A 25,642-nucleotide genomic window follows, 5' to 3' on the forward strand; every position below is an offset into this window, starting at 1 on the left:
TTAAATTTGGATCGGACCGGCCGGTCTAACTGGTCGAACCGAAAATTAGCCAACTATCTGGTCCAAGTTAACCTTAAAAATCGGAAAAATAAGAATTCGATCAAATCAAGTCAAAAATCGGATTTGACCGGATTGGAAACCGAAAAAAATGAAGAGCTGGGTCTCTTTTTTTGAAAGGTCAAAATATTTTTAATATTATGTTTGGGTAAAAAACAAAAAAACCCCCTGTGGTAAATCTAATACACAGAAAAGCCTCCTATGGTTTCAAAATATACAACACGATACCTCATACTTTGAACTAAATTGTAAAGGTGACGGAATCCGTTAAACTTAACGGAAATGACTTATTGGAACCTTAAAAAAAAATTTATACCTAATTTTTATGAAATATACCTATTCTACCCCTTAACCCTCAATTTTCTCTATTTAGAAAATAAAACAAATGATTTTTTGAGCTGTCTTTTGCTTAATTATATCAGGACATTTTGATCATTTTGTCCATTTCCGTTATAAAACCCCATTTATGAATCGACTATCGGATTGAACGCATAATTATGTGGTATTTCGTAAAAGGGTTTCGGTATAGAGAATTGGAATAAACCTCATAATCATTGTTTAAATTACTACTATTGGAATTAAAATTTTGGAGTTATATCTAAAAATGCAATGGCATTTCCCAATTCCCTAGTAACTTGGAAGGTTTGGATAAAAGCTAAGCTTGATTCCCTTTTAGAAACGAGCCCGTCTCGCTACTCGTTAAAAAAATTAATATATAATAAATATAAATGTAATTATATTTATAATTATTAAATACACATATAATATATTTAAAATTGTCCCAAAATCATCCACCCAAGTTCAAATTAACCCCCATCATTGTGTGCACCGGCACCATACAGCCAAACCTGCAACTCTACGAGCCCCCAATCCATGGGAACACAGTTCCACTGCTTTGTGCCAGAAAATGCGGCTTAGCTTCACTAAAAGTTATAAAGTACTTATATATTATTTTAAATAGCATCTAATATAACAGGATCCATCCATAAAACCAATATTAAAATCCTAGAACATGACAGAACAATGCACGTCCTACTATAAACAACTGAGAAAGCTCCAATTACAGTGTTTCTTAGTGCAATAATCCACACCATTCCCTCACTCAGGAAGCCATTAGGAAAACATGCTATCAGTCAAGGGTAATGATGCCAACCGATCAGCAACATGGCTTGAAAGCTCTTCAATCAAAACATTCCCCATGGGCGGCAATGCATCTGTCCCACAATCAGTAGACGCACCAGCAGTAGACGCACCAGCAGCATCCACTTTCGCAATCTGCTGCAGCAATTTTCCCTGCACCATATGAATTTGATTCCCTTGCTCAAACACAAGATTTTGAATGTTTTTAAAAAATTATCTATAATTTTGCCCACTAATTCCTGCTTCACCCTCCTTGTCATTCTCAAGCTAGAGGAACACACAGCACTTATTTTGAACCCTCCAACTCAACTCTTCTTCTAATTTCTTTAAAGTGGTTTCTTCCATGTTCCATCTAATGACCAAGAATATGCAGAAGATGCTATTCAACATTTTGGCAAGAATTGAGTAAAAGGACATGCATATATCTTGTCATACAGAAGCTCTACCTTTTTCACCTTTTCTCTCTTACTACATGAGGCTGCCTGATGATGAAAGGGTGGTTCAGTAACAGCAACAACTTCGACTTTTACAGACCAAGAAATAATTAGCAAAATTCACTGTCAACGGAGTATTCTCCTCCATTCTTTTAGACTTTTCTATTAGTGTGATTCTATCCGATGATTTTGCATTGCAATGAATTGCAAAAAAAGAAATCATTGACTCGACAAAGTATATGTTGAACCTTTAACTTCTACAAGAATATTTCCAAGAGAAATTTGGATTTGTGTTCCAAACAATTTAAGGTAAAAAAAGAAATTAGAATAAAGAGAGACATTCACCAGACTTTCAGAATACAGCACTTACTATTGCAAGGAAAAGAAAAGGAATCCATACACGATCACATAGATGCGTGATTTTCAGTCAACAAAGAGACAGGATACAGACCTTGCTTGCACCCGTGTTTATCTGTTGAGCAAGCACATTCCGAACAGCACAAACCACGTCAGCTGCATCTTGTGAATAACCATCACAGGGTTTTGCACTGTCCAGCCCAAAAATTTTCTTCTCAGGGTCTAGATAATAAGGGTCCACACGCAGGCTCACTCCAAGCGCTTCATAGCCATTCATCTCCTCAATAGCTGCTCGACAAGGTTCATCACTGTCAAATTGAACAAAGCCATAGTCGGCTGATTGACCATCAGGACGTCTTGGGATATTGATATACCAAATCTTTCCGTATTTGAAAAATAGGTATTCCAAAAGTTCAATGTCAGCCCTGTCTGGCAAGTTCTGCAAAAAGGTGAGGATTAAGAAAAGAAAAAAAAGAAGAAGGGCAAAGCAATTCCAAGAAATAGTTAGAAAAACTCACAAAGGCTACAAAGTTTTGAAAAAGTAAAAGAAATAAAAAAAGGAAAGTACAGTACCCTCACAAACAACGTGTCAGGAACCAGCCCAGTCATTTTAGTACATGGATGACAATCCATCATTTGGATAGGCCTTCCGTGGAGGGTAGCAGAGGCCAGCTTGTTCATTGCCAAATCAGCTGTCATCATTATGGTAAAACAGTAGGGAAAAAATAATTACACATAGCACTTTGAAGGATTGGAATAAAACTAAATACTATGACAAAAACATGCTTTGCTATTGCAAGCAATCTCTTATGCTTTTGAAGAGAATTGCAAAATGAAACATAATATAAAAGCAAAGCACGGATCTGAACTGCAAATAGGAAAACAATATTCAAGCAAAAAAGCCAAGGTCGATAAGCTGCATATGGAATAAATATCTTTTTAGAGCCGTTCTTTCATACCTTAAATCAATCCTTATGTTAAAATGGAAGAAAACAAGGAAAGTGGGAATGCACAAGCTCCGAAGGGGATTAAGAAGGCGAGGATTGAACTCTCGTTCCAATGGACCAGGCGATATTCAATAAAACAGAAGCCACATTGAACCCACCCCGCACACAATAATTGGTTCCCACACGTCAAAATAATGTTGTAACAGTTATCATAGATGATATATTTTGGTTAAATGAAAAATGCTCCTTATACGTTAACCATTGATCACCTTGATCAAGGATCTCTCTGACAAGGGGAAAAAAAACTTCAATTGCCATGTGATCCCATTCTAAGGAGGCACCACTGAAAGAAGAAACTTAAATATTTCATCACTCTTAGATACTGAGTCAAAAGACAGACACTTGCATGACAACAAATTCCTGGCACGTACTAAATCAAGGAAGATCCCAACTACAGCTCGCCTATATGCAAGAATAATCGGGAATCTTTTCCAATTTCTGACTTCAAAAAGAGAAACAGGTATTCGCTCTTCAACAAAAGTCCTAGTACGATAATCCATTCCTCAAAAATCATAATCTATTTCCACAAACGACAGACATGGTTCAACAGTTGGCAATCACTCGTTCATGACACAATTGGTCTGCTTTAAAAACGCCAAAAAAAGGGGGGAAAGGGTTAAACAGAAGTTTATCTAAATAGATTTGCAACAAGAGACATGAACAATTAGAAATTCCTCAAAGGCCAACCTTATAATGAATTTTGCAACTACAGATATGAATCACACGAAGCAGCTATAAAGCAAAGGAAAACAATTTCATCAACAGCTGGATGTCAACAAAACTGACCATGTTCTTTCTTCGCAAAGGAAACCAGGGCATAGCGGCCAATTATGGAGTCACAGAGAATCTCAGTCCTAATCGCGACACACACGCGGAAGAGGCGATGAACATCCGCTCCCGTCACGGTATCGGCCAAAGTCCAAACATAAAGCATCGGCAGCCCAGAACCAGCCGATCGAAGACTACTCATCTTCTGCTGCACTCGATCTCCTCCCCGATATCTACTCGGTTGGTTTGTGTACTCGTTTTGAACCAATTCCTAATTCTCTCGTTTCTATTCTTCTACAGGATTCCTTTTCTATGTTAGTACGCTGTTTTGGGGTTCGACTTGAGTTATAGGAAAAACGGGAATTGAGCTTCAAAATCATATAAAATGTTCAGCGAATGTTAAAGTCTCATGGCATACGGCCTTTTAATCTTCCACCTACAGTGGCTAAGAGTTAACAAGGGTCCCCCCAGGCCCAAAAAAATGGCCTTTTAATCTTGTACCAGCAGTTGCTGAGCATTAAGAAGGGTCCCCGAGGCCCGTAAAATCAATCCCAGTGATGCATAAAGTACAATCTTAATTGTTTTGATGATCCGTAGGGACCTTCACGCATGCAGGACACGAGACTCTCGGGTTTCCAACAATAATTAAACAAACAAATCTTCCAATATATAAAGGGGTTAGTCAAGACTTAAGAAATTGGGGGTCTTTTTCCTACCAGAAAAAAATTTAAGAATTGGAACCACGTTATCTCATACAGTAAAAATGAATGTTAAAAAAAATTCATGTGATCAAAAGAAGTCTCTTTCGAAGAAAAGCACTAATATTTGTCACATTAAAGAGAGCACTAATATTTGTCAAAAGTAGTTGATCTAAAGCATTTTTCACATCTTTATACTCCAACAAACGCAGCTTAAGAGAACTTGTCGGTAACTTGGATGTTCTCTTAACTCTCGAGAAGTGCGTCGTCAGCCATGCATTTTTTTCCCTTGACTACGATGAGAGTGTTTGGATAGAAAATTATTTAAAATATTATTTAAAATTATAATTGTAGTATATTTTGTGATGTGATATATATAAATAAAAAAATAATTTAAAAAAATATGTTAAATATTGTACTTGTGATATAAGCAAATAATTTTTCCATGTGAGAGCTAAGAGAAGGAAAAAAAATGGAGTGATGTGTGTGTAGTGGAAGTGGCGTGAGTGAGCCAAGAGGCATGCTGGAAGTTTTTTTTATTTTTTTTGGGAAAGAGGAGGGTCGAGAGAGGGAATTGAGAGGGGAAAATTGGAGTCTTGTTTTTCTTGTGTGGCTTGAGAGAAAAAGAAGAAGACCAGAGAGAGCCTCGAGTGGTTTTCTTTTTGTTGCGTCTGTCCTCTCTAAAAGAAGAAGCCAGGCCGAGAGATGGTTGGGAGTGAAGAGTGCTTTTTTTTTCTCTGTCTTTGTGCCTTGGTCCTCTTGGACAATAAGAGACCGAGAGATTGTCCAAAAGAGTCAGTGGAATTTGGTTGCCAAAAAATGATTATCTTCACCAAATGACAAGAAGGATCCATGAGATAATATGATGGATTTTTTACCGGAATGAGAAGAAAGATCAATGAGGGTGGAGTGTAAAAATGGGTTAATAGTAGTTTTGGTGAAACAAAAATGATTACAGAAAATTTTTTCCGTAAATAAGCACATAGTATTAAACAAATAAAGTAGCTGATCACAAACTAAAGAAACTAAAACCAAACCAGAATCAATTATTCAAGCAGACATGAATTCTTGCAAGCCAGAATGCACACATATCAGTACAATCAAGACACTAAATTTTCAAAATCGATGCATTTTTCTTTTCAATACCTTGTTAAGAAGAAGAACGCTTGCCTTCACATTCAAGACTTTCATCGAAATCCTTAGATGGAAAACTTTTGGTGATGTAGCCAACCTCAAAGGTCAAATCCTGACCGTTGGATCTGATTCCACTAATCCGCCACCACCTAAAAAAAGCCCTAACACCAATTCCATCAAGCCCAGCAATACGATTCTCTACAATTTTACCAGTGACTTTTTTGGAGTAGGTAGCCAAGTAGTTGTCCGGAGGCAGCGTTATGCGACACGTGTCGTCTAGCTTCAGCACGAAGTCTCCCGAAGTACGGTTGAGATCGTAGGCTTGGAGGTTGGCAGGGAGTAAGCCTACGGGGAAGCCATACTCGAGTAGCTCCGCGTGTGCAGCGGTTAAAGTGGAGTTTGGCGAGGAAACGGCGACGTTGCGGAGGATGCAGGCGGTAATGGTGAAGATCAAGAGAGGTTTCGCGGCCATGGCTATGGGTGGTGGCGGTGCGTGCCAATTCTCACTCCTGTAAAAAGTTGTTTGCTACCTCTTGACTGTCAACAGGATGAGGAATTAATGAATGAATATTCTAGCCTGACAGTTAGGTTCTGTTTGGTTTTGGTTAGGGAGAAAAACGATTTTTTTTCTTTCTTTTACCCGGGAAGAAAAAATTGTCAAATTTGCTATTACCAATCTTTAAAATTGGTAGGGATCAATAGCTAAGAACTGAAACTTGTGAGTATGAAAATCGATTAAAAACCCTGACTTGATCCGTGCAAAAATAGAACTTTTATTTTTCTTTTCCTTTTTTTAAAGGTCATTGATATATTATTCAATAGTATTTAGAAATTAGAATAAGATACAAAATCCGAGTAAAAAAAAAGTAGATTATGATTACAATTCACTATTTAAGTGCATATTAATATGTAATATCTATGTGCATATACATAAATTATAATACTTGTTATATAGAACATGTATTCAACGAGGAGAAATGTATGATAACACTAATATATTAATTTGATTTATCAATTAGTGACTGAGTACAAAGTCTGTGAAGACCTAGGACTCCATAGTTAGTATTTGGCAATAGATAGGAAAATCTGATGGATGTTAATGGGTACCAGTCCATATCAAATAAAAATCCAATATTGTAGAAATATGTATGAAATCTGATGGTTAATTCAATAAGGTTTGATTGAAATAACTATAATTCATTTGGGATCACAAGCTAAGTTTATTAACATGTTCTCAAACTGCTAATGATCTTCCACACGCTCTTCAACACGCTTTTTTGCTATAAATTTAGTACTCAAGTGTTCAGCTTAAGCATCCGGGAAAATGGTCCCATAACTATCGTTACGGCAAACAAAACAGTTTTAGACATGGTAAAAATTTTAGCGACCATTTGATTACCCGTTAGACCTATCCACTTAAATAGGATTATGGGTAAAAATAAGGAAGTAAATTTCTCATCTAAAATAGTAAATTAACGTAATAAATTAATAACTTTTGCAGTCCAAAAGGTAAATTGTAAGTAATATGAAACATACTTTTTAAAGAGATAAATTACAATAGTATATCCCAAATATACTTTTGAAGGAGTAAGTTTATTTGAAATAAAAGTATGTTTTTATACATAAATAGTGATTTTTACTTATAACATAGTAAATTTGATTAATGACAAAAACATGCTAATTTATAGCCAAAATATTGTATAATGCTTAAAAAACTTATACGAATCTCATATTTTAGTGTTATTTGAAATAACACTAAAATGTATTGTTAATGATTAAAACTGAGTACGTTACTTAGTAAGTACTGTTAATATACTTGTATACATACTTGATCGTGTGTGAATAAACAAGTATTTTTTAAATTTATAGGAAAATTAATTTTTTCTTTTGCAGTTTAAAAGAAAAAGTAAGCGAAAATCTTTTTTCTCGGGGCACAAAAATCCACAAGTCAAAGTAGTTGGTCTAAAAGGGAAAGAAACATTCTGAATATCATTGTTTACAGTACTAAGTAAATTAGAAGTAAAATGCTCGTTAAAAACAGGTGCGTTGACATATAATAAATGAAAACCATAAAGAGCAAGCCATTTACGGGAAAAGTTATCATTCATAAAAAAAGCAACGCTTCACGGTTTTCTTATCAGTCTTGCAACGTATGAGCAAAGTGGCAATAATTAAAATAGTATTTTTTTCGATTTATACATATTTCATTAATTTTTTTTGCATTTTAAAAAAATGAATGAAAATATTTTATGAGAAAGCACATAAGTCAAAAGGAATGGTCTAAAAGGGAAAAGAATAGCAGATACGTATAGTACTTGTAGTTCATGTTCGAAGGACTATAGGGCTGTTTTTTAAAAATATCCCAAAAAATGTGTAATTCAAATGGAACCGATTCTTCACTATTTAAAATTTCAAATATGTGATTGTGTTTTAATTGTTATCCATTGGTATTCTAAAGTATTATTTTTCCATCAAATGCCACCTCTTTAAAGATGTTTTCCCATAAACAAATTTATTTAGCGGATAAAATACGTAAAAATTCGTTTTTCAATAAAACACTAGTTCTTTATGACTTTCTTCCATTATAAGAACAGAGTACCCATTTTTTCATAAACAAATTTATTTATCGGCTAAAATAAAAATAAATTCATTTTTCAATAAAACACTAACTCTTTATGACCTTCCTCTATTATAAAAACAGAGTACCCATTTTACTCCCTCTAGAAAAATTTTAGCCCCAGTGTAGAAAAAAAATCTTGGCTTTGTCACTGACTGAAATGTTTGTAACTGATATTTATGCATGGTGAATGTATGATACATAATTTTTTCACTGTATTCAATTTATATGATGACAAATTAAATGGGTCAATTGGATTAGCGAGCATCAGTTTTGTGAATGATTATGAGAGTAAACTATATTATGACAATAAAATACGTTGAATTGTGAAAATTATAATTTAAACATACTCATAAATTTTGGATATGTGACTTTCGTAGTTGCGAATTTCTTAAATTAACAGTTAGTTATTACTATGAGTACTGTGGTAAGTGTGAGATGTGAATATCAGTAATAACTGTTATTTATTACTATCAGTAAAGTCAGTAGTAAATGTGAGACATTAATTGGAATTTGCAGATATCATTTTACATTGGTGATTATTATCTGTTAGTTAAAATTTAAGAGTTTTAATTTTATCAGTTAGTGGGGAAAACGTGAGGAAAATGTGGGAAAAACATGAGCATGAGTATAGGATTTGTATGAGCTGTTATAGGATTAGTTGTGACATAAACATTTCTTAATTTTAGAAATGTAAAATTGTAATAAAATAGTATTTAGACTTTTGACAATTTGAAAAGCTCCTTATCCAAAATTTCCTCTGCAATACATATAGATAGATATAGATGTCTTTTTTTTAGTGGTTCAATCTCATATTCGTGAACTATCTACACAAAAAAATTAAATTCTAGACTATACTAATTTTGTTATACCAACTCTATTATTCTTATTATTGTATTAATTGTTATGCTATTTCTCTCATTTTGTTAGGTCTACATTAATACAAGTTTAATTCTTATTATGTCTCGTGTCCCAGAAAATATAAATTATTCTATTTAGGTGGATACGTCCAACAAATAATCAAATTGATGCTAAAAATTTAGAATGAATAAGTTGCTTTTGTATAACGGTTGTAAAGGTTTCTTGAGACTTTATAAATTAGGTGTCTTGCGTTTACAAAAAGAATTTCTAGCATATTTTTGTAATGGAAATGGACTTAAAACTTGCTATAGATTATTTTCCTGTATTTCAATTTTATCGTAAAGGGTAATTTGCTGTTCAACCTAATTTTATTCTGATTTTATCCAACTAATAAATTAACTTATGAAAATAGATAATTTATAGAGTAAAGCCATAAGTAGCTGGTGCTTTATTGAAAAATGGATTTATTTTTATTTTATCCAATAAATAAATTTGTTTATGAAAAATGGGTACTCTGTTCTTATAACGGAGAAAAGTCATAAAGAGTTAGTGTTTTATTGAAAAACGGGTTTATTTTATTTTGTCCGACAAATAAATTTTTTAATGGAAAAATGGGTATTCTGTTGTTATAATGGAGAAAAGTCATAAAGAGTTAATGTTTCATTGAAAAATGGGTTTATTTTTATTTTATCTGATAAATAAATTCTTTTATGAAAAAATGGGTATTCTGTTCTTATAATGAAGGAAAGTCATAAAGAATTAGTGTTTTATGAGAAAATGAATTTATTTTTATTTTATCTGATATATAAATTAGTTTATGGAAATACGGGTACTGTATTCTTATAATGGAGGAAAGTCATAAAGAACTAGTGTTTTATTGAAAAACGGATTTATTTTTATTTTATTCGATAAATAAATCCTTTTATAAAAAAATGGGTACTCTGTTATTATAATGGATGAAAGTCGTAAAGAATTAGTGTTTTATTCAAAATGGATTTATTTTTATTTTATCCGATAAATAAATTATTTTATGAAAATATGGGTACTCTGTTCTTATAATGCAGGAAAGCCATAAAGATGTAGTGTTTTATTGAAAAAAAGATTTATTTTTATTTTATCCGATAAATATATTTTTCTATGCAAAAATGGGTACTCTGTCTTATAATGCAGGAAAGTCATAAAGAGCTAGTATTTTATTAGAAAATGGGTTTATTTTTATTTTGTCCGATAAATAAAATTTTTAATGGAAAAATGGGTACTCTGTTCTTATAATGGATGGAAGCTATAAAGAGCTAGTATTTTATTGCAAAACCGGTTTATTTTTATTTTATACAATAAATAAAATTTTTACGGGAAAATGGGTGTTAAAAAGATGGTATTTGATGGAAACATGATACTTTAGAATACCAATGGATAATAGGTAAAATACAATCACATATTTGGTATTTTAAATAATAAAGAATCGGTTCCACTTGGATTACATATTTTTCGGGGTATTTTTCAAAAACAACACTGTAGTACATATCTGCTGTTCCTTTCCCTTTTAGACCAATTCTTTTGACTTATGTGCTTTCTGATAAAAAATTTTCATTGTTTTTTTTAAAATGCAAGAAACAATTTAATTCTGTATAAATTGAAAAATTTACTATTTCAACTATTGGCACTTTGCTCATTCTTTGGAGGTCTGGTAAGAAAGCTGTGAAGAGCTGGTATTTTTATTAATGAGAACTTTTTCCATAAGTGGCATACTTTTTATGACTTTCCTTTATTATATGTCAAAGTACCAGTTTTTAACCAATATTTTACATCTATTTGTTTAGTACTTTAAACAATGATATTCAACTGTATGTTTTCCTTTCAGACCAACTTTTTGACTTGTGGATTTTTGTGCTCTGCGCAAAAAAAATTTCGATTATTTTTTTTTTAAACTGTAACACAAAAAATTTAATTATGTATAAATTTTAAAAATATTAATTTATTCACATATGATCAAGTATTTATACAAGTATATAAACAGTACTTACCAAGTAAGGTACTCAGTTTTACTCATTAATAAAACATTTTAGTGTTATTTCAAATAAGAATAAAATATGGGCTTGGCATAAGTTTTTTAAGCATAATAGAATATTTTTACCACAAATTAGCATGTTTTTGTCATTAATCAAATTTACTATGTTATAAGTAAAAATGATTATTTATGTATAAAAACATACTATTATTTCGAATAAACTTACTCCCTTAAAACTATATTCAGGATAAAAATTATAATTTATCTCTTTAAAAAGTATGTTTTATAATACTTTCAATTCATCTTTTGGGTTGCAAAAGTTACTAGTTTATTACTTTAACTTTCTATTTTAGATGACAAACTTACTTCCTTATTTTTACGCATAATCCTATTCAAGTGGATAAGTCCAACAGGTAATCAAATGGTTGCTAAAATTATTACAACCTATTATATCATGTCTAAAACTGTTTTTTTACCATAACGATAGTGACTACTCCATTTTCCCACATGCTTAAGCTCAACACTTGGTACTAAATTTATATATGTATATAAATTTAATGAAGGCTTGAATCCTTTCGTTTACCTGCACTTTTTCTTCTTCCAAATTATTATTCCCCACGCGTGTGCAATAATCATTTATTATTTCTTAAAATTTCAGTACCTTCTTTACGCATATTTTTTGTCCAAGCCATTTGCAGCATTTTTCCATTGGTAATGGGTACATTTGCAAATACATAAATGACTCTGGTTTTAACCTGCAATAACACTTTCTGGCCCAATTTGTACGGAAGTCAGTGTGTTTTGGTTGTATTCGCAGACAATTCTATCTAATTTCCTCTCCAAGCGCTATGCAATAATTTAACGTCTTCGTTTGGACTGTATGCACCCCAACACGTGTCGCTCTCTGCTAGCCTTCCTATCATAGGTAAGTTCCTACCATAAAAGTATCCATCTGCGGCATGGAGTTTTACTGACATGAAAGTGATGGATTTGACTGCAACGTGATAATGTGCTGAAATATATACAACTAAGAGTGGCAATAGGGCAGGGTGGGGCGGGGGAGGGGCAATGAGGCGGGGGGGAGGGGTCTATTAATTCCCTCGCCTCGTCCCCGGCTTCCCCTGCCCCGCCCTACTTCTTTGTGGGGTTAAAAAAAATTATATTATATAATTTCATTATAATTAAATTTGAGCAAATAATCAAATAATAAAATATCAATATATCGTCAAATTATTATTCATTATAATTTTATAATTGAAAATCATAAAAATAATTAAACAAAATTTATTTGAATACAATCTAATATGATAAAAATAAATATAATTAAAATAATCAAGTTTTCACTTTGAATTTTGATACAAATACAATCTCTAAATTATTATTATATTTTTTTAGAAAAAAATATTATTGTATTAAGTGTAATTAGGAATTTAATATAAATGTATTAATAAATTTAGTATAAATAATTAATAACTTTTATTAATAGACAGGTACAATTAGTAGTATAATTGATAATATCATTATATATATAACTATGTACACACACACACACACACATATATATATCTTTTTTTTTCAAACAAGTGGCATACTCCCCACGCCTCCCGCCCCGTTTCTAAATGGGGGGGAAAAATTCCCCCCGCCCCAATGGCCCCCCACAGGACGGGTGCCTATTGGTGCCTACCTGCATTGCCATCCTTATCTACAACACTTTCGAACACATATGAAAGGTGGAGTAATGTATAGTGAGACTTCATGATTTACTTACAATGAGTGATGAATGGTCGAGATAGCTTGATATACACTGATTAGAAAACGACGGCTCTATTTGAATTGGCAATTTTTTTAAAAATAAATTTGTTAAATACAGTGTTATAATAATATACAATAATTCCAAAAATATTTCATCCATACAATATATCAAAATTTTCATAAAATTTTTATAGTAAAAATTTTTCATATGCATTATTACAGTAAATATTTTCAAAAAATACACGAAAAAATTAGCTAATACAAACAAAATATTTAAGCGAAAAATTTTGAAAGCGTGCTATTACACGCAAAAAACGTCCGCACCTTTTTTAACATTAATTTGATGATAACGATTCTGCTTAATTACGCCTATATAAGGAATACCGGAACATAGGAATGTGGGAAGGCGGAATACTGGTCCGACCGGTCGAACCAGAAATCAGCCAACTATCCGGTCCGAGTTAACCTAAAAATCAGAAAAAAAAAAAACTCGGTTAAATTAGGTCAAAAATCGGATTTGATCGAAAAAAATGAAGAACCGGGTCTCTTTTTTTTGAAAGGTCAAAATATTTTTAATGTTATATTTTGACCCCTAAGTTGTTAAAAATTATTAATATATCTCAAATATTTCATACTTTATAAAAGTTGTCTTAAAGTTTGGTATTTTTTTTCAATTAAGTCCATAATTTTAATTCTAAACTTGTTAATGCTCATTAAATAATATAAATTGCTATTTGATTGTTCTAATTTCTTTGTATTTTCTTATTAAATATATTTAAAATATCAAATATATATGAATGTACCTTTATTAATATTAACATGTTCTTAGATATTTTACATATAATAATTTAATTTTTAAATAATTTTTATTTATGACGTCATTCGGTTCAATCCCGATCAAATCCGGTCAAACCCATTGACCCCTGATCCCTGAGTTCGATCAAGTCGATACCCGGTCCAAATCTAAAAACATAGTTTCAAACCGAGCAAATAGATAGGAGAACAGGGAAACCAAGAGAAAAGTAACAAATCCTGATGGTTAAACAAATTTCCGAGTTCAATCTTGTAGAAAGGCATGAAGAATTGGGTCAAACTATCAATAAATAGGGGTGTGCAAATTCGAAAAATTTCGATTTACCGACCGATTTTGAATTGAATTTCGAATTCGGAATTTTGATAATTTGGAATGGAATTCGGTAATTCCGATTTCGAATTGGTTGAAATCGGGTCGAATTCGAAAATATAATTTTTGAAATTGAAATTACTGATTTCGAATTGGGGAATTCGAAATAGGAATTCGAAATCGGAACTGTTCTTTCGATTTCGAATAATAATATATATAATATAGTATTTTTTAACAATACATATATAATATATATTATATAGCATAATAAGTTAATAACAATAATATTGATGCATCTAACAATTGAAATTGCAAAAACCTAATATGTTAACTCTTGTTACTCTTCCGCTGCCTCTTCCTCATCGTCTCTCAAGACTGTCTCTCATCTTCCTTCCTCTGCCTCTACTGCCTAACTCATTGTCTCACCTTCCTTCCTTCGCCTTTGACTTACTGTAATTTCCTACTTCCTTAGCTTACTATCTCTCACTCTCTGTTTCACCTCCATCTTCACGCCACATCCATGCTCCTGCCAGAGAACCTCTATTGTCGGCGGAAGATTCCGAGGATGGCCTTGACTTTAAAGAGTCGGGACTGGTTTTGGGCGACGAAGCTGACGGTGTCCCTGGCGATGAACAAAGGACGTTTGTAACCATCGGCAGCGGCAAGCATTGCAGCATAGAGAGCTCCAATGCCAGTGCCGACGATAAGATCGAAGAAATCTGCAATGCGAGATTGGGAATCAGCGGATTTGGCACGGATTTGGTCTTTGAGAAGGATCAAGGAATGAGCGGCGAAGATGGCGGAGGGGGAGCCGACTCCGCCGCCGTCGATACTGAGAATGCAAGTCTTCTTGGGAGATTGGCAGTGATGCAACCACTGTTGCTCGAGCTTGGAGAAGATTTCCAGCGTCACTTTACTCAGCTCCAACCCTCCTTCCATTGGTTGTTTTGCTTTGCAGTTTGTACTACTTACTAAATCACAAGTAGCGTAGAGAAAGTTGGAGAAAACGGAGAAGACTTAGACTGGCAGGAGTTTGGGGTGGTGGGTGGGAGTGAAGTAGAATAACAGTAGACTAAGAGTGGAGTAGGGTTAGATATTTGAGTGAGGAGTCATGCGGAAGAGGAGGAAGTGCAGTAGACTAAGAGTAGAGTAGGTTTGAATTCAGTGAATTCGACGTCGAATTCGAAATCGAAATTGGCCATTTCGAAATTGAATTCGATCGGAAAAATTCATATCAAAATTTCAAAAAATTTCGATTTCAAACTTTTGATTTATCGATTTCGATTTTGATGCACCGATTTCGATTTTGATGCACAGTCCTATCAATAAAGCATGCCTCCACCTCTTATCCTGGAGTCTAGGAAGAAGACTGGTGTTTCATGAATTTGCACCTGTAGTTGTTGACTTGACAAACCTTGGAGGAAGAAAAATACGGTCATACTTAAGCAGTTGGAAAAGTCTCTCATTATATTTATAGCTGCTCATGGAAGTAGCTTGGTGCATCAATCAATTTCCCGGATACCCAGATTGTAATATCGTACATGGAGAAACTCTATTGATTAATTTATGTCATGATGTCTCATGGATGTCTATTGGATATAATTAAGCATACAATATTTATAGATATAAACGTATATTTATTCATTTCAATGTTACATGGCACGGGGTCTATGTAGTTGTCTTCTTTGCCTGTTCTCCATGGCTTATAGCACTTAGTCTTTGGGAGGAATGACAGGTTTCCTTGCATTTGGCTAGCAGGCGGGAGTGGTCCATAACTCGGCGGTTTTCAGTTTATATACAGTCTCTAACACTTGGACAGGAGCAACGTATCCAATCACCACCATCATCTTGGTTTTCAGGTCTACTTCGTAAGATGTGACTCCTGTTCCAACCAAAAAAAGTAAGAAAGAGCATAATCATGTCTTGAAAAACAATCTACTCCTTGTTTATTCCCCATTTGTAAGACTAAAGAAGTGTTATTACTTGATCGATTTTATTTAAAATGTTGTGAATCTTTTATCTCGAGGTGGCTGTACTCTCTGAGAGATTGCCAAGGATCTATATCAATTTGCAGTTCCTGTGCCGTCGATAACCTGTAACAGATGGCTCAAATCAAACTGCAAGATTATGCATAGTAAGGTTTTAACTTCTTACATTGCTCTTTCAAATTGAGGTATCAATGTAATCTCAAAATTTTGTTTCATTTTAGAATGAATTACTCTTTTATACACTGAAATTTATATATATGCTATAACCATTAAATGTATAAGAACTAACTAACTCAAAGACCAGACGCTACAAACTTATCTATCAAAGTCTGAACTTATTCATCGTTCCAATCATCCATACCAACATTTTTCAGCTAAACCAAAAGCAACCCTTTTTGTTCCATTATGTCTCTTTCTTCCCTTATGTTTTAAGAGTCAACATCTGTCTAAACATAGTGGAAAAAATTCATTTTGTGAAAAACAAAAAAATCCGATCTTATCTCTAAACTTTGGCTCTGCCCTGCACAATCATGAAAATATTTTGCTGACCAACTTAGAAAATGTTTCTAGGCCGCCATCCAAGAGAGCTCTTTGATTATGTTGCAGGAATTAATTTTACTTGCAAAAGTCCAAGACTGGGTTTTCTTTTAGAGGGAATGGCCGAAATAATCACTCAACTATTTAAAATGGCACCCTTTGATTATCAAACTTTTTTTTATGGCCCAAAAAGTCACTAAACTCGCATAAGCGAGTCAGCGGAGTCATTTTACCGATTTTTACCGGTGAATTATCCGGTTACAAGGCTATATAGAGTGGAGGAATATTTGTGAAGGGGTAAAAATGTCCTAAAAAAATGGCAAACCTGTTTCTTCCTTCCTCGCAAGTTGTACCAAAAAAAAAATTCTGATATCTCCCTGGCTAGTTTCTCCGCCATTCTTGCATCAGAGATCCGCTTCGCCATCACTTTCTCGCGCTCTAGGGCTTCCTCCTCGCTTCTCAGCAACAGGGCTTTCAATTCCTCATCCTCTAGCACAAAACAAACCCTCAACCTGGGCTTCCTTCGACACCTCCGAGTTGTGCTGAATCGCTGGGCTAAAGGGGAAAACGTCAGACTATCTGCGACTAGGGAGGTAGGTTTTCGGGTTAGAAATGAGTTGACCCGGAAACAATCGTCTGGTACTGGGAGCCGGCTGCGACGGCAATTCCGGCAGCCATTGATGGTGATTGTACTTGTATTCAGTGTTGGTGAGAATTAATATACACATTGGAGGAGCCCGTTGCAAGGCTCAGATCTAAAATATCCGATGTTGTTCAAGTTATAATTATATGGACAAAAATAGAAAAAAAAAGGCTTAGATCTATCAAAAAATCAGGCAAAGAGGGAGGAGCCCGTTGTAAATAATGCCATCAAGAGCTAAGTTACAAACCCATAAGCTCCATACCTAAATGACAAGTCAAAGAGGAAAACCAGAATCATCACAGTTTGACATCATACTAGAAGATAAAGAAGATAATGATGATGGTAATAATCTTGATGCACGGAAAGAGTAAAATAATAAGTGGAAGGCAATCTTGCACTTTATAGACCGTGATCTGCTTTACTCTTTCTCACACTAGAAGACAATTTCTCCATACCAACACGGCTTGCGAGAAAGGAAGAAACAGGTTTGCATTTTTTTTGGACATTTTTATCCCTTCACAAATAGTCCCTCACTCTACGTATCCTTGTAACCGAATGATTCACCTGTAAAATCGATAAAATGACTCCACTGGTACGTTTATATGAATTTAGTGACCTTTTTAGCCACAAAAAATATTTGATGACCAAAAAGTGCCATTTTGAATAGTTTAATGATCATCTCAGCCATTCACTCTTTCTTTTACAGATGTAGGATATTCTGTTTGATGTTCGAAACTTGGGCTTGTCTTTTGGCTGCAATGACCAAGAGAGCGTCACTTTCAAGATTGCACTCGCAAAACATGCATTTCAACATATCAAGCCCGAGAAACTTTTTCATATGCCACAAATAGAAAATGTCAAAAAGTTTTCTGAAACGGCAAGGATTCTAGATCTTCTACAAGCACCGGCCAGTTGTATGGTGAGTAAAGACATCAACAAAATAGATGTAGATACAAAGATAATAACTTGCAAAAACACAAACAAATTTTGTCACACATTGAAAATTGTCCCAAAATCATCCACCCAAGTTCAAATTAAACCCCCATCATTGTGTGCACCGGCACCATACAGCCAAACCTGCAACTCTACGAGCCCCCAATCCATGGGAACACAGTTCCACTGCTTTGTGCCAGAAAATGCGGCTTAGCTTCACTAAAAGTTATAAAGTACTTATATATTATTTTAAATAGCATCTAATATAACAGGATCCATCCATAAAATCAACAGGCGATATTAAAATCCTAGAACATAACAGAACAATGCATGTCCTACTATAAACAACCGAGAAAGCTCCAATTACAGTGTTTCTTAGTGCAATAATCCACACCATTCGTCGCTCAGGAAGCCATTAGGAAAACATGCTATCAGTCAAGGGTAATGATGCCAACCGATCAGCAACATGGCTTGAAAGCTCTTCAATCAAAACATTCCCCATGGGCGGCAATGCATCTGTCCCACAATCAGTAAACGCACCAGCAGCATCCACTTTCGCAATCTGCGGCAGCAATTTTCCCTGCACAATATCAATTTGATACCCTCGCTCAAACACAAGATTTTGAATGTTTTTAAAAAATTATCTATAATTTTGCCCACTAATTCCTGCTTCACCCTCCTTGTCATTCTCAAGCTAGAGGAACACACAGCACTTATTTTGAACCCTCCAACTCAACTCTTCTTCTAATTTCTTTAAAGTGGTTTCTTCCATGTTCCATCTAATGACCAAGAATATGCAGAAGATGCTATTCAACATTTTGGCAAGAATTGAGTAAAAGGACGTGCATATATCTTGTCATACAGAAGCTCTACCTTTTTCACCTTTTCTCTCTTACTACATGAGGCTGCCTGATGATGAAAGGGTGGTTCAGTAACAGCAACAACTTCGACTTTTACAGACCAAGAAATAATTAGCAAAATTCACTGTCAACGGAGTATTCTCCTCCATTCTTTTAGACTTTTCTGTTAGTGTGATTCTATCCGATGACTTTGCATTGCAATGAATTGCAAAAAAAGAAATCATTGACTCAACAAAGCATATGTTGAACCTTTAACTTCTACAAGAATATTTCCAAGAGAAATTTGGATTTGTGTTCCAAACAATTTAAGGTAAAAAAAGAAATTAGAATAAAGAGAGACATTCACCAGACTTTCAGAATACAGCACTTACTATTGCAAGGAAAAGAAAAGGAATCCATACACGATCACATAGATGCGTGATTTTCAGTCAACAAAGAGACAGGATACAGACCTTGCTTGCACCCGTGTTTATCTGTTGAGCAAGCACATTCCGAACAGCACAAACCACGTCAGCTGCATCTTGTGAATAACCATCACAGGGTTTTGCACTGTCCAGCCCAAAAATTTTCTTCTCAGGGTCTAGATAATAAGGGTCCACACGCAGGCTCACTCCAAGCGCTTCATAGCCATTCATCTCCTCAATAGCTGCTCGACAAGGTTCATCACTGTCAAATTGAACAAAGCCATAGTCGGCTGATTGACCATCAGGACGTCTTGGGATATTGATATACCAAATCTTTCCGTATTTGAAAAATAGGTATTCCAAAAGTTCAATGTCAGCCCTGTCTGGCAAGTTCTGCAAAAAGGTGAGGATTAAGAAAAGAAAAAAAAGAAGAAGGGCAAAGCAATTCCAAGAAATAGTTAGAAAAACTCACAAAGGCTACAAAGTTTTGAAAAAGTAAAAGAAATAAAAAAAGGAAAGTACAGTACCCTCACAAACAACGTGTCAGGAACCAGCCCAGTCATTTTAGTACATGGATGACAATCCATCATTTGGATAGGCCTTCCGTGGAGGGTAGCAGAGGCCAGCTTGTTCATTGCCAAATCAGCTGTCATCATTATGGTAAAACAGTAGGGAAAAAATAATTACACATAGCACTTTGAAGGATTGGAATAAAACTAAATACTATGACAAAAACATGCTTTGCTATTGCAAGCAATCTCTTATGCTTTTGAAGAGAATTGCAAAATGAAACATAATATAAAAGCAAAGCACGGATCTGAACTGCAATTAGGAAAACAATATTCAAGGAAAAAAGCCATGGTCGATAAGCTGCATATGGAATAAATATCTTTTTAGAGCCGTTCTTTCATACCTTAAATCAATCCTTACGTTAAAATGGAAGAAAACAAGGAAAGTGGGAATGCACAAGCTCCGAAAGGGGATTAAGAAGGCGAGGATTGAACTCTCGTTCCAATGGACCAGGCGATATTCAATAAAACAGAAGCCACATTGAACCCACCCCCCGCACACAATAATTGGTTCCCACACATCAAAATAATGTTGTAACAGTTATCATAGATGATATATTTTGGTTAAATGAAAAATGCTCCTTGTACGTTAACCATTGATCACCTTGATCAAGGATCTCTCTGACAAGGGAAAAAAAACTTAAATTGCCATGTGATCCCATTCTAAGGAGGCACCACTGAAAGAAGAGACTTAAATATTTCATCACTCTTAGATACTGAGACAAAAGACAGACACTTGCATGACAATAAATTCCTGGCACGTACTAAATCAAGGAAGGTCCCAACTACAGCTCGCCTATATGCAAGAATAATCGGGACTCATTTCCAATTTCTGACTTCAAAAAGAGAAACAGGTATTCGCTCTTCAACAAAAGTCCTAGTACGATAATTCATTCCTCAAAAATCCTAATCTATTTCCACAAACGACAGACATGGATCAACAGTTGGCAATCACTCGTTCATGACACAATTGGTCTGCTTTAAAAACGCCAAAGATGGGGGAAAAGGGTTAAGCAGAAGTTTATCTAAATAGATTTGCAACAAGAGACATGAACAATCAGTAATTCCTCAAAGGCCAACCTTATAATGAATTTTGCAACTACAGATATGAATCACACGAAGCAGCTATAAAGCAAAGGAAAAAAATTTCATCAACAGCAGGATGTCAACAAAACTGACCATGTTCTTTCTTCGCAAAGGAAACCAGGGCATAGCGGCCAATTATGGAGTCACAGAAAATCTCAGTCCTAATCGCGACACACACGAGGAAGAGGCGATGAACATCCGGTACCGTCACGGTATCGGCCAAAGTCCAAACATAAAGCGCCGGCAGCCCTGAACCAGACGATCGAAGACCAGTCATCTTCCGCTGCACTCGATCTCCTCCCCGATGTCTACTCGGTTGGTTTGTGTACTCGTTTTGATTCTTTTGAACCAATCCCTAATTCTCTCGTTTCTATTCTTCTACAGGATTCCTATTCTATGTTAGTACGCTGTTTTGGGGTTCGACTTATAGAGTCATAGGAAAATCGCATACCGACGGAGAGGGACGGGAATTGGGCTTCATAAATAGTAATTCTTACTAACATGGTAAATTTGATTAAGGATCAAAATTTACTATTTTTTGGAATACATGTACAATTTTACATTAAAATCTTATCTTAAATTAGTATTAGAAAGTTTATTTGAAATAATGATAAGATATTTTATTAATGATTCAAACTTAGTACTTTAGTTAGTAAGTACTCATAAGTCATAACATACCTATATAATAAATGATTATAGGTATAATTTAAAATTTTTTTGTATTTATATATTTTAAAATACTATGAAAAGTAGTTTCACTTTTCAGATAACCTTGTAAAATATGTAATAAAATTTTGTATATTTATAAGTTTTTAATCATTTTCAATTTTTGAAAAGTTTGAAAATTTGGATAACAATAACAACAAATCTTCCTAGTTACATGTAGAATATCATTTGTTTCTATATCACAATTTTTATAATTTAACACCTATGAATATAATAAGATAATAAAGTTTTAATAAATTTACATCTGGGATATAAGAATTAATAAGAGTTAAAACCCAAACAAAATGAGAAATAGTATAACAATGAAAATGACAAAATTGGTATAACGGTTAATATAAGAAAATCAGTATGATTTGGACTTTTTGCCTTGAGAGATTGTTCATAAAAATGAGATCCAACAATTAAATGAAAATCACTTGCACATATAATCTATTGTATAATTTAAATTAAATTTAGTTCACGTATAAAATGGTCCTAAAATAATTAGCGCACTGTGATGCAATGTTAATTTAATAACAAATTTTTTTTAATTGAAAGTCTCAAATATCCATGCCATACATATGCGGGATATCTTACCATATTTGTGTCCAATTGTAAGCACAAATTTCGTTGCCGAAAATTAAAGACATGAAAACTTGCACAAATGTCAAATTTATTAAATCAAATAATAAGAGAGTTACAATCTCTAAAAATTCTTTTTTCTTTTGATAATTACAAGAGCTAAAAATTCTTGAATCAAAGAAATTAATCCCCTAATTCTTCTCTTCAAAAGCACTCCTAATTAAAGCATAATAAAATCAAGTTTTTTTAACCTTTTAATGTAGTAGTTATGTTTACTAAAAAAATTAGTAAATCATTCCTACAATGCATTGCTTCTCCTAAAAGTACTTATATTTTGTAAATAAATTGAAATAATTTTGCAAAAGATTTTATGCATTTTCACTAATATGATCAAGAGAATTTTGCACCTTTAAAATATAAATAAAAAGAAAGGAAAATGGTAGGAGTATAAAGGTGACCAAATGTAAGATATATATCACATTATGTGTTTTGATATGATTTGTTAAGTAATCAATAATTTAGTCCTAGTCAATATATGATGCATATTGATTTCTTATAAATAAAAATATAATTTAGCAATTATGTATTAACAGAATTCGTATTTTGAATGCAATCAATTGAGCACCTATTTCCTTTTTTTAAGTAGCTATTATTTATTTTATTACTTAGGTTATGTATTTACATTTAAAATAACAACAATAGCTTGTCAATCCTCGACCAATAGAACGTCAATCATTGTTAACTAAACTAATTTTACATTGATAAATACATCTTGATAGCCGTCCTATATTTAGTGCTATACATTGAGGCTGCAGATGATGCCAGCTCCACCGGGAGTAGCTGAACCCCATACGGTAGAAGAAGCGGACCGAACCCCCTGTTCCGGTGAAACCCCTTCCGTTGGATGATGAAGTGGGACCCGCACGCACAGGGACATACGTATAACGGAACGTAGAATACTGGAAAGCATATGCGTATGCGTACGTATGTAATACGTAGGGATTCAATGCAGCAGTGACACGTGTAATAGATGCGCAGGAAGGAAATAAAATGCTTTAATTCATTTCATCCTTAAACAATATGCGTACAAATTCGAAATCTGCTTCAGTGCAGTTGATCCAGACACGTGGCAGGGACCTACACGCTAATTCTAGATTAATGGGACTAATCATGCCCAAATTAGATAACTGGCTCGTTACGAGAGCCTTGACCCTATTATTAATCCTGATGGGATCCACTGCCTTCAAGGACCAGGGAGTCCTTATGAGGAGACGTGCCCACATCTTGTCGATACGCAGCCTCTTGCGGAGGTTGTAATTTGCCCGAATTGACACTGACCAAGTGGTCGGACTTGCCTGGAACGTGGTGAAGTGAAGGGGATCTTTCTGGAACTCCCAGGAGTAACTTCCGTGCCGCATCAAGGCTGAGAACATGGTGTCCCTGGTCGCATCCATTGCTGTACAGGATGCAGCAGCCACACGTGAACTTAACTCTAGTTGTTCGCCTCTTCTTTCTCTTGGACAGGTGGTGCCTGATCTTGATATCAGGGGGCGACTAGGTGCTATTCGACGAAGGAGAATGCCGCATTCTACTAAATGGGGCTGAATCATCAGGATGAGACGGTGTGCATTTAAATAGCAATTGAGACGAGAATTGCTGAATACGCTTGTGGGACTTATATATTTTCTTTATTGATGATCACTATGGTTGGGCCTAGTGTTGTTATTTATTGGGCCTGGTGCGAGGCCCAATGCCATTTTAAACGGCCCACTGGATCAAGAAATTGAGAGCAATTGATCCATATATTTGGATATAATTTGTTGGGCCTGGGGAGAGGCCCACTCGAAATAAAACGGCCCAATGGATCGAAGAGCCGTTGGATTCAACAGCTCAGTTAGACCGCAATTGGGCCATTATTCATTGGGCCTGATGGGAGGCCCAATTACATCTTAAACGACCCATCTGATCAAGAAATGTTGGGCCACTTACACGGACGGCCCACGTTGCGATAACCCTAAGTCTATTCATTTATCTTCCTCGGCAAGCGCAGCGGCACACAGACAGCTTGACTTGTCATATTAGAACCTTTTCGAACATCAAGGTTCGAATGATCTAGAAGTGATAGAATTGCCTGACATACACACAATCACTCGATTCTAATAGATGCCCCATGACAGAGGGAATGAAGAAGGTGAACTACCTTCGAAGTACAATTCTTGCATCACATGCACAAATTAAGTTGGAATCTGGAAGATCTTGGTATTCCCATTGAATATTGCCCTTAAATCTCGATTTTGACCAAGATGATATGTTTGGGAGGTAATGGATTTTGTGTTTTCTGGTGAGAAACAGTGCATTAGTAGAAGGGAAGACGATGGTAAACAGTCCCCAGCTCTACGCAGATGACGTCACCTAACCCAATATATCCAATATATATTGGATATATTAACTCTACACAAGGGGTTTTTTTATTTTTTATCCAATATATAATGATTTTGGGAACTAATACCAAATGTCAAGTTTGCTCTACAAAGATATGATCAAGGTTCTAGAAGTGGGTAACTGGGAATGATCCTTTAAGATGAACTCATTTTGCATTCTTTGGTGGTGATCTCCATCTTCTTTGTGTCTAGTACTGCCAGAGACATTTTCTTCCGCCATTGATGTAGTTCTTCCAATATCTTTTGGAGAGTTAATATCATGTGTGCATGGATGGCGAGATGGATGGCGGCCTTGACTTAAGACTTTCATAGAGACATTGAAGGCTTGAAGTTGTCTACACTTTGATTCAAGTCAATAAAGTTTAATGGAGTTGGCCGAATCGTTAGTCCTTTAGTCGTTTGTTATTAGTTGTTTGTTAGTTGGGCTTACCAAGTTATTAGTTGAATTTCTAGCTTAATTAGTAATTTCATTTGGTTGTGCAAATTCGGCCCACTCTTGCCAAATTGTGGCCCGAATTTCCTTTTCTAGATTAAGTAGATGGGCCGCCAATCCTTGACCAAGATGGATTAGGTCCCTAGGTTTTTAGCCTATAAAAAGGCACATTGTGTATAAACAAAGGGCAGCCGTTTTATGATAATAAACATTGTTTATTTCTCTTATATTTAAGAGTACAATTCCATTACTTGCAATAGCAAGAGTTCTTGAGTAATCTCGTGATCGTCCTTAATTGTTCATCCAACCTAGCCTTTTGAGTATTCACCTCGATTGGAGTCGTCGTTCTATCACCTTCAATCAAATCGTGTCGTCCGTGTTGGTTTTAGGTTCCGCAATCCAAGTATTGGACAATCTCGCTAAATCCTTGGGCAAGCGTGCTATGTGTCTAGAAACGTGTTGATCGAGAAAGTCTATTGATTAATTTATGTCATGATGTCCAATG

General features: G+C 34.7%; 2 protein-coding genes and 1 long non-coding RNA gene across 6 annotated transcripts; all 3 read right to left on the minus strand.

Annotated features, from left to right (window-relative positions):
• Positions 1-976: 976 nt before the first annotated feature.
• LOC113772843 (polyadenylate-binding protein 5-like) lies at positions 977-21,453 on the minus strand. Of its 4 annotated transcripts, none has more exons than XM_027317326.1 (5): positions 21,070-21,453; positions 19,849-19,967; positions 19,370-19,714; positions 18,574-18,637; positions 977-1,271 (listed from the first exon to the last, which is right to left on the minus strand). In XM_027317326.1, the coding sequence occupies exons 1-5, from the start codon at positions 21,251-21,253 to the stop codon at positions 1,171-1,173; spliced, it is 813 nt and encodes a 270-aa protein (XP_027173127.1). In that variant the 5' UTR covers positions 21,254-21,453; the 3' UTR covers positions 977-1,170. The 4 variants fall into 4 exon arrangements, with proteins under 4 accessions (XP_027173127.1, XP_027173128.1, XP_027173126.1 ...); XM_027317328.1 differs by lacking the exons at positions 977-1,271; positions 18,574-18,637; positions 19,370-19,714; positions 19,849-19,967; positions 21,070-21,453 and adding exons at positions 1,366-1,549; positions 1,644-1,679; positions 2,083-2,427; positions 2,562-2,680; positions 3,782-4,201; XM_027317327.1 differs by lacking the exons at positions 18,574-18,637; positions 19,370-19,714; positions 19,849-19,967; positions 21,070-21,453 and adding exons at positions 2,083-2,427; positions 2,562-2,680; positions 3,782-4,188 and having other exon boundaries at positions 977-1,332.
• Positions 5,612-6,188, minus strand: LOC113772845. Its single transcript, XM_027317329.1, has one exon. It carries the CDS (start codon positions 6,065-6,067, stop codon positions 5,612-5,614), a length of 456 nt encoding a protein of 151 aa, XP_027173130.1. The 5' UTR covers positions 6,068-6,188.
• On the minus strand, positions 15,276-17,536 carry LOC113772846. Its single transcript, XR_003468707.1, has 3 exons — positions 16,807-17,536; positions 15,940-16,049; positions 15,276-15,838 (listed from the first exon to the last, which is right to left on the minus strand). It is a non-coding gene; the product is annotated as an uncharacterized LOC113772846 (long non-coding RNA).
• Positions 21,454-25,642: the final 4,189 nt, after the last annotated feature.

The sequence above is a fragment of the Coffea eugenioides genome, chromosome 6 (assembly GCF_003713205.1).
Source record: "Coffea eugenioides isolate CCC68of chromosome 6, Ceug_1.0, whole genome shotgun sequence".
Lineage (NCBI taxonomy): Eukaryota > Viridiplantae > Streptophyta > Magnoliopsida > Gentianales > Rubiaceae > Coffea > Coffea eugenioides.

Excerpts from the sequence above, each read along its gene's own strand:
- LOC113772845 (XM_027317329.1), bottom strand. The coding sequence starts at position 6,067 with ATGGCCGCGAAACCTCTCTTGATCTTCACCATTACCGCCTGCATCCTC.
- LOC113772843 (XM_027317325.1), bottom strand. The coding sequence starts at position 3,965 with ATGAGTAGTCTTCGATCGGCTGGTTCTGGGCTGCCGATGCTTTATGTT. Across the intron at positions 2,681-3,781 it reads CTTTGCGAAGAAAGAACATG|CTGATTTGGCAATGAACAAG; the intron begins GTCAGTTTTGTT and ends TAATGATGACAG. Across the intron at positions 1,351-2,082 it reads TAAACACGGGTGCAAGCAAG|GGAAAATTGCTGCAGCAGAT; the intron begins GTCTGTATCCTG and ends CATATGGTGCAG.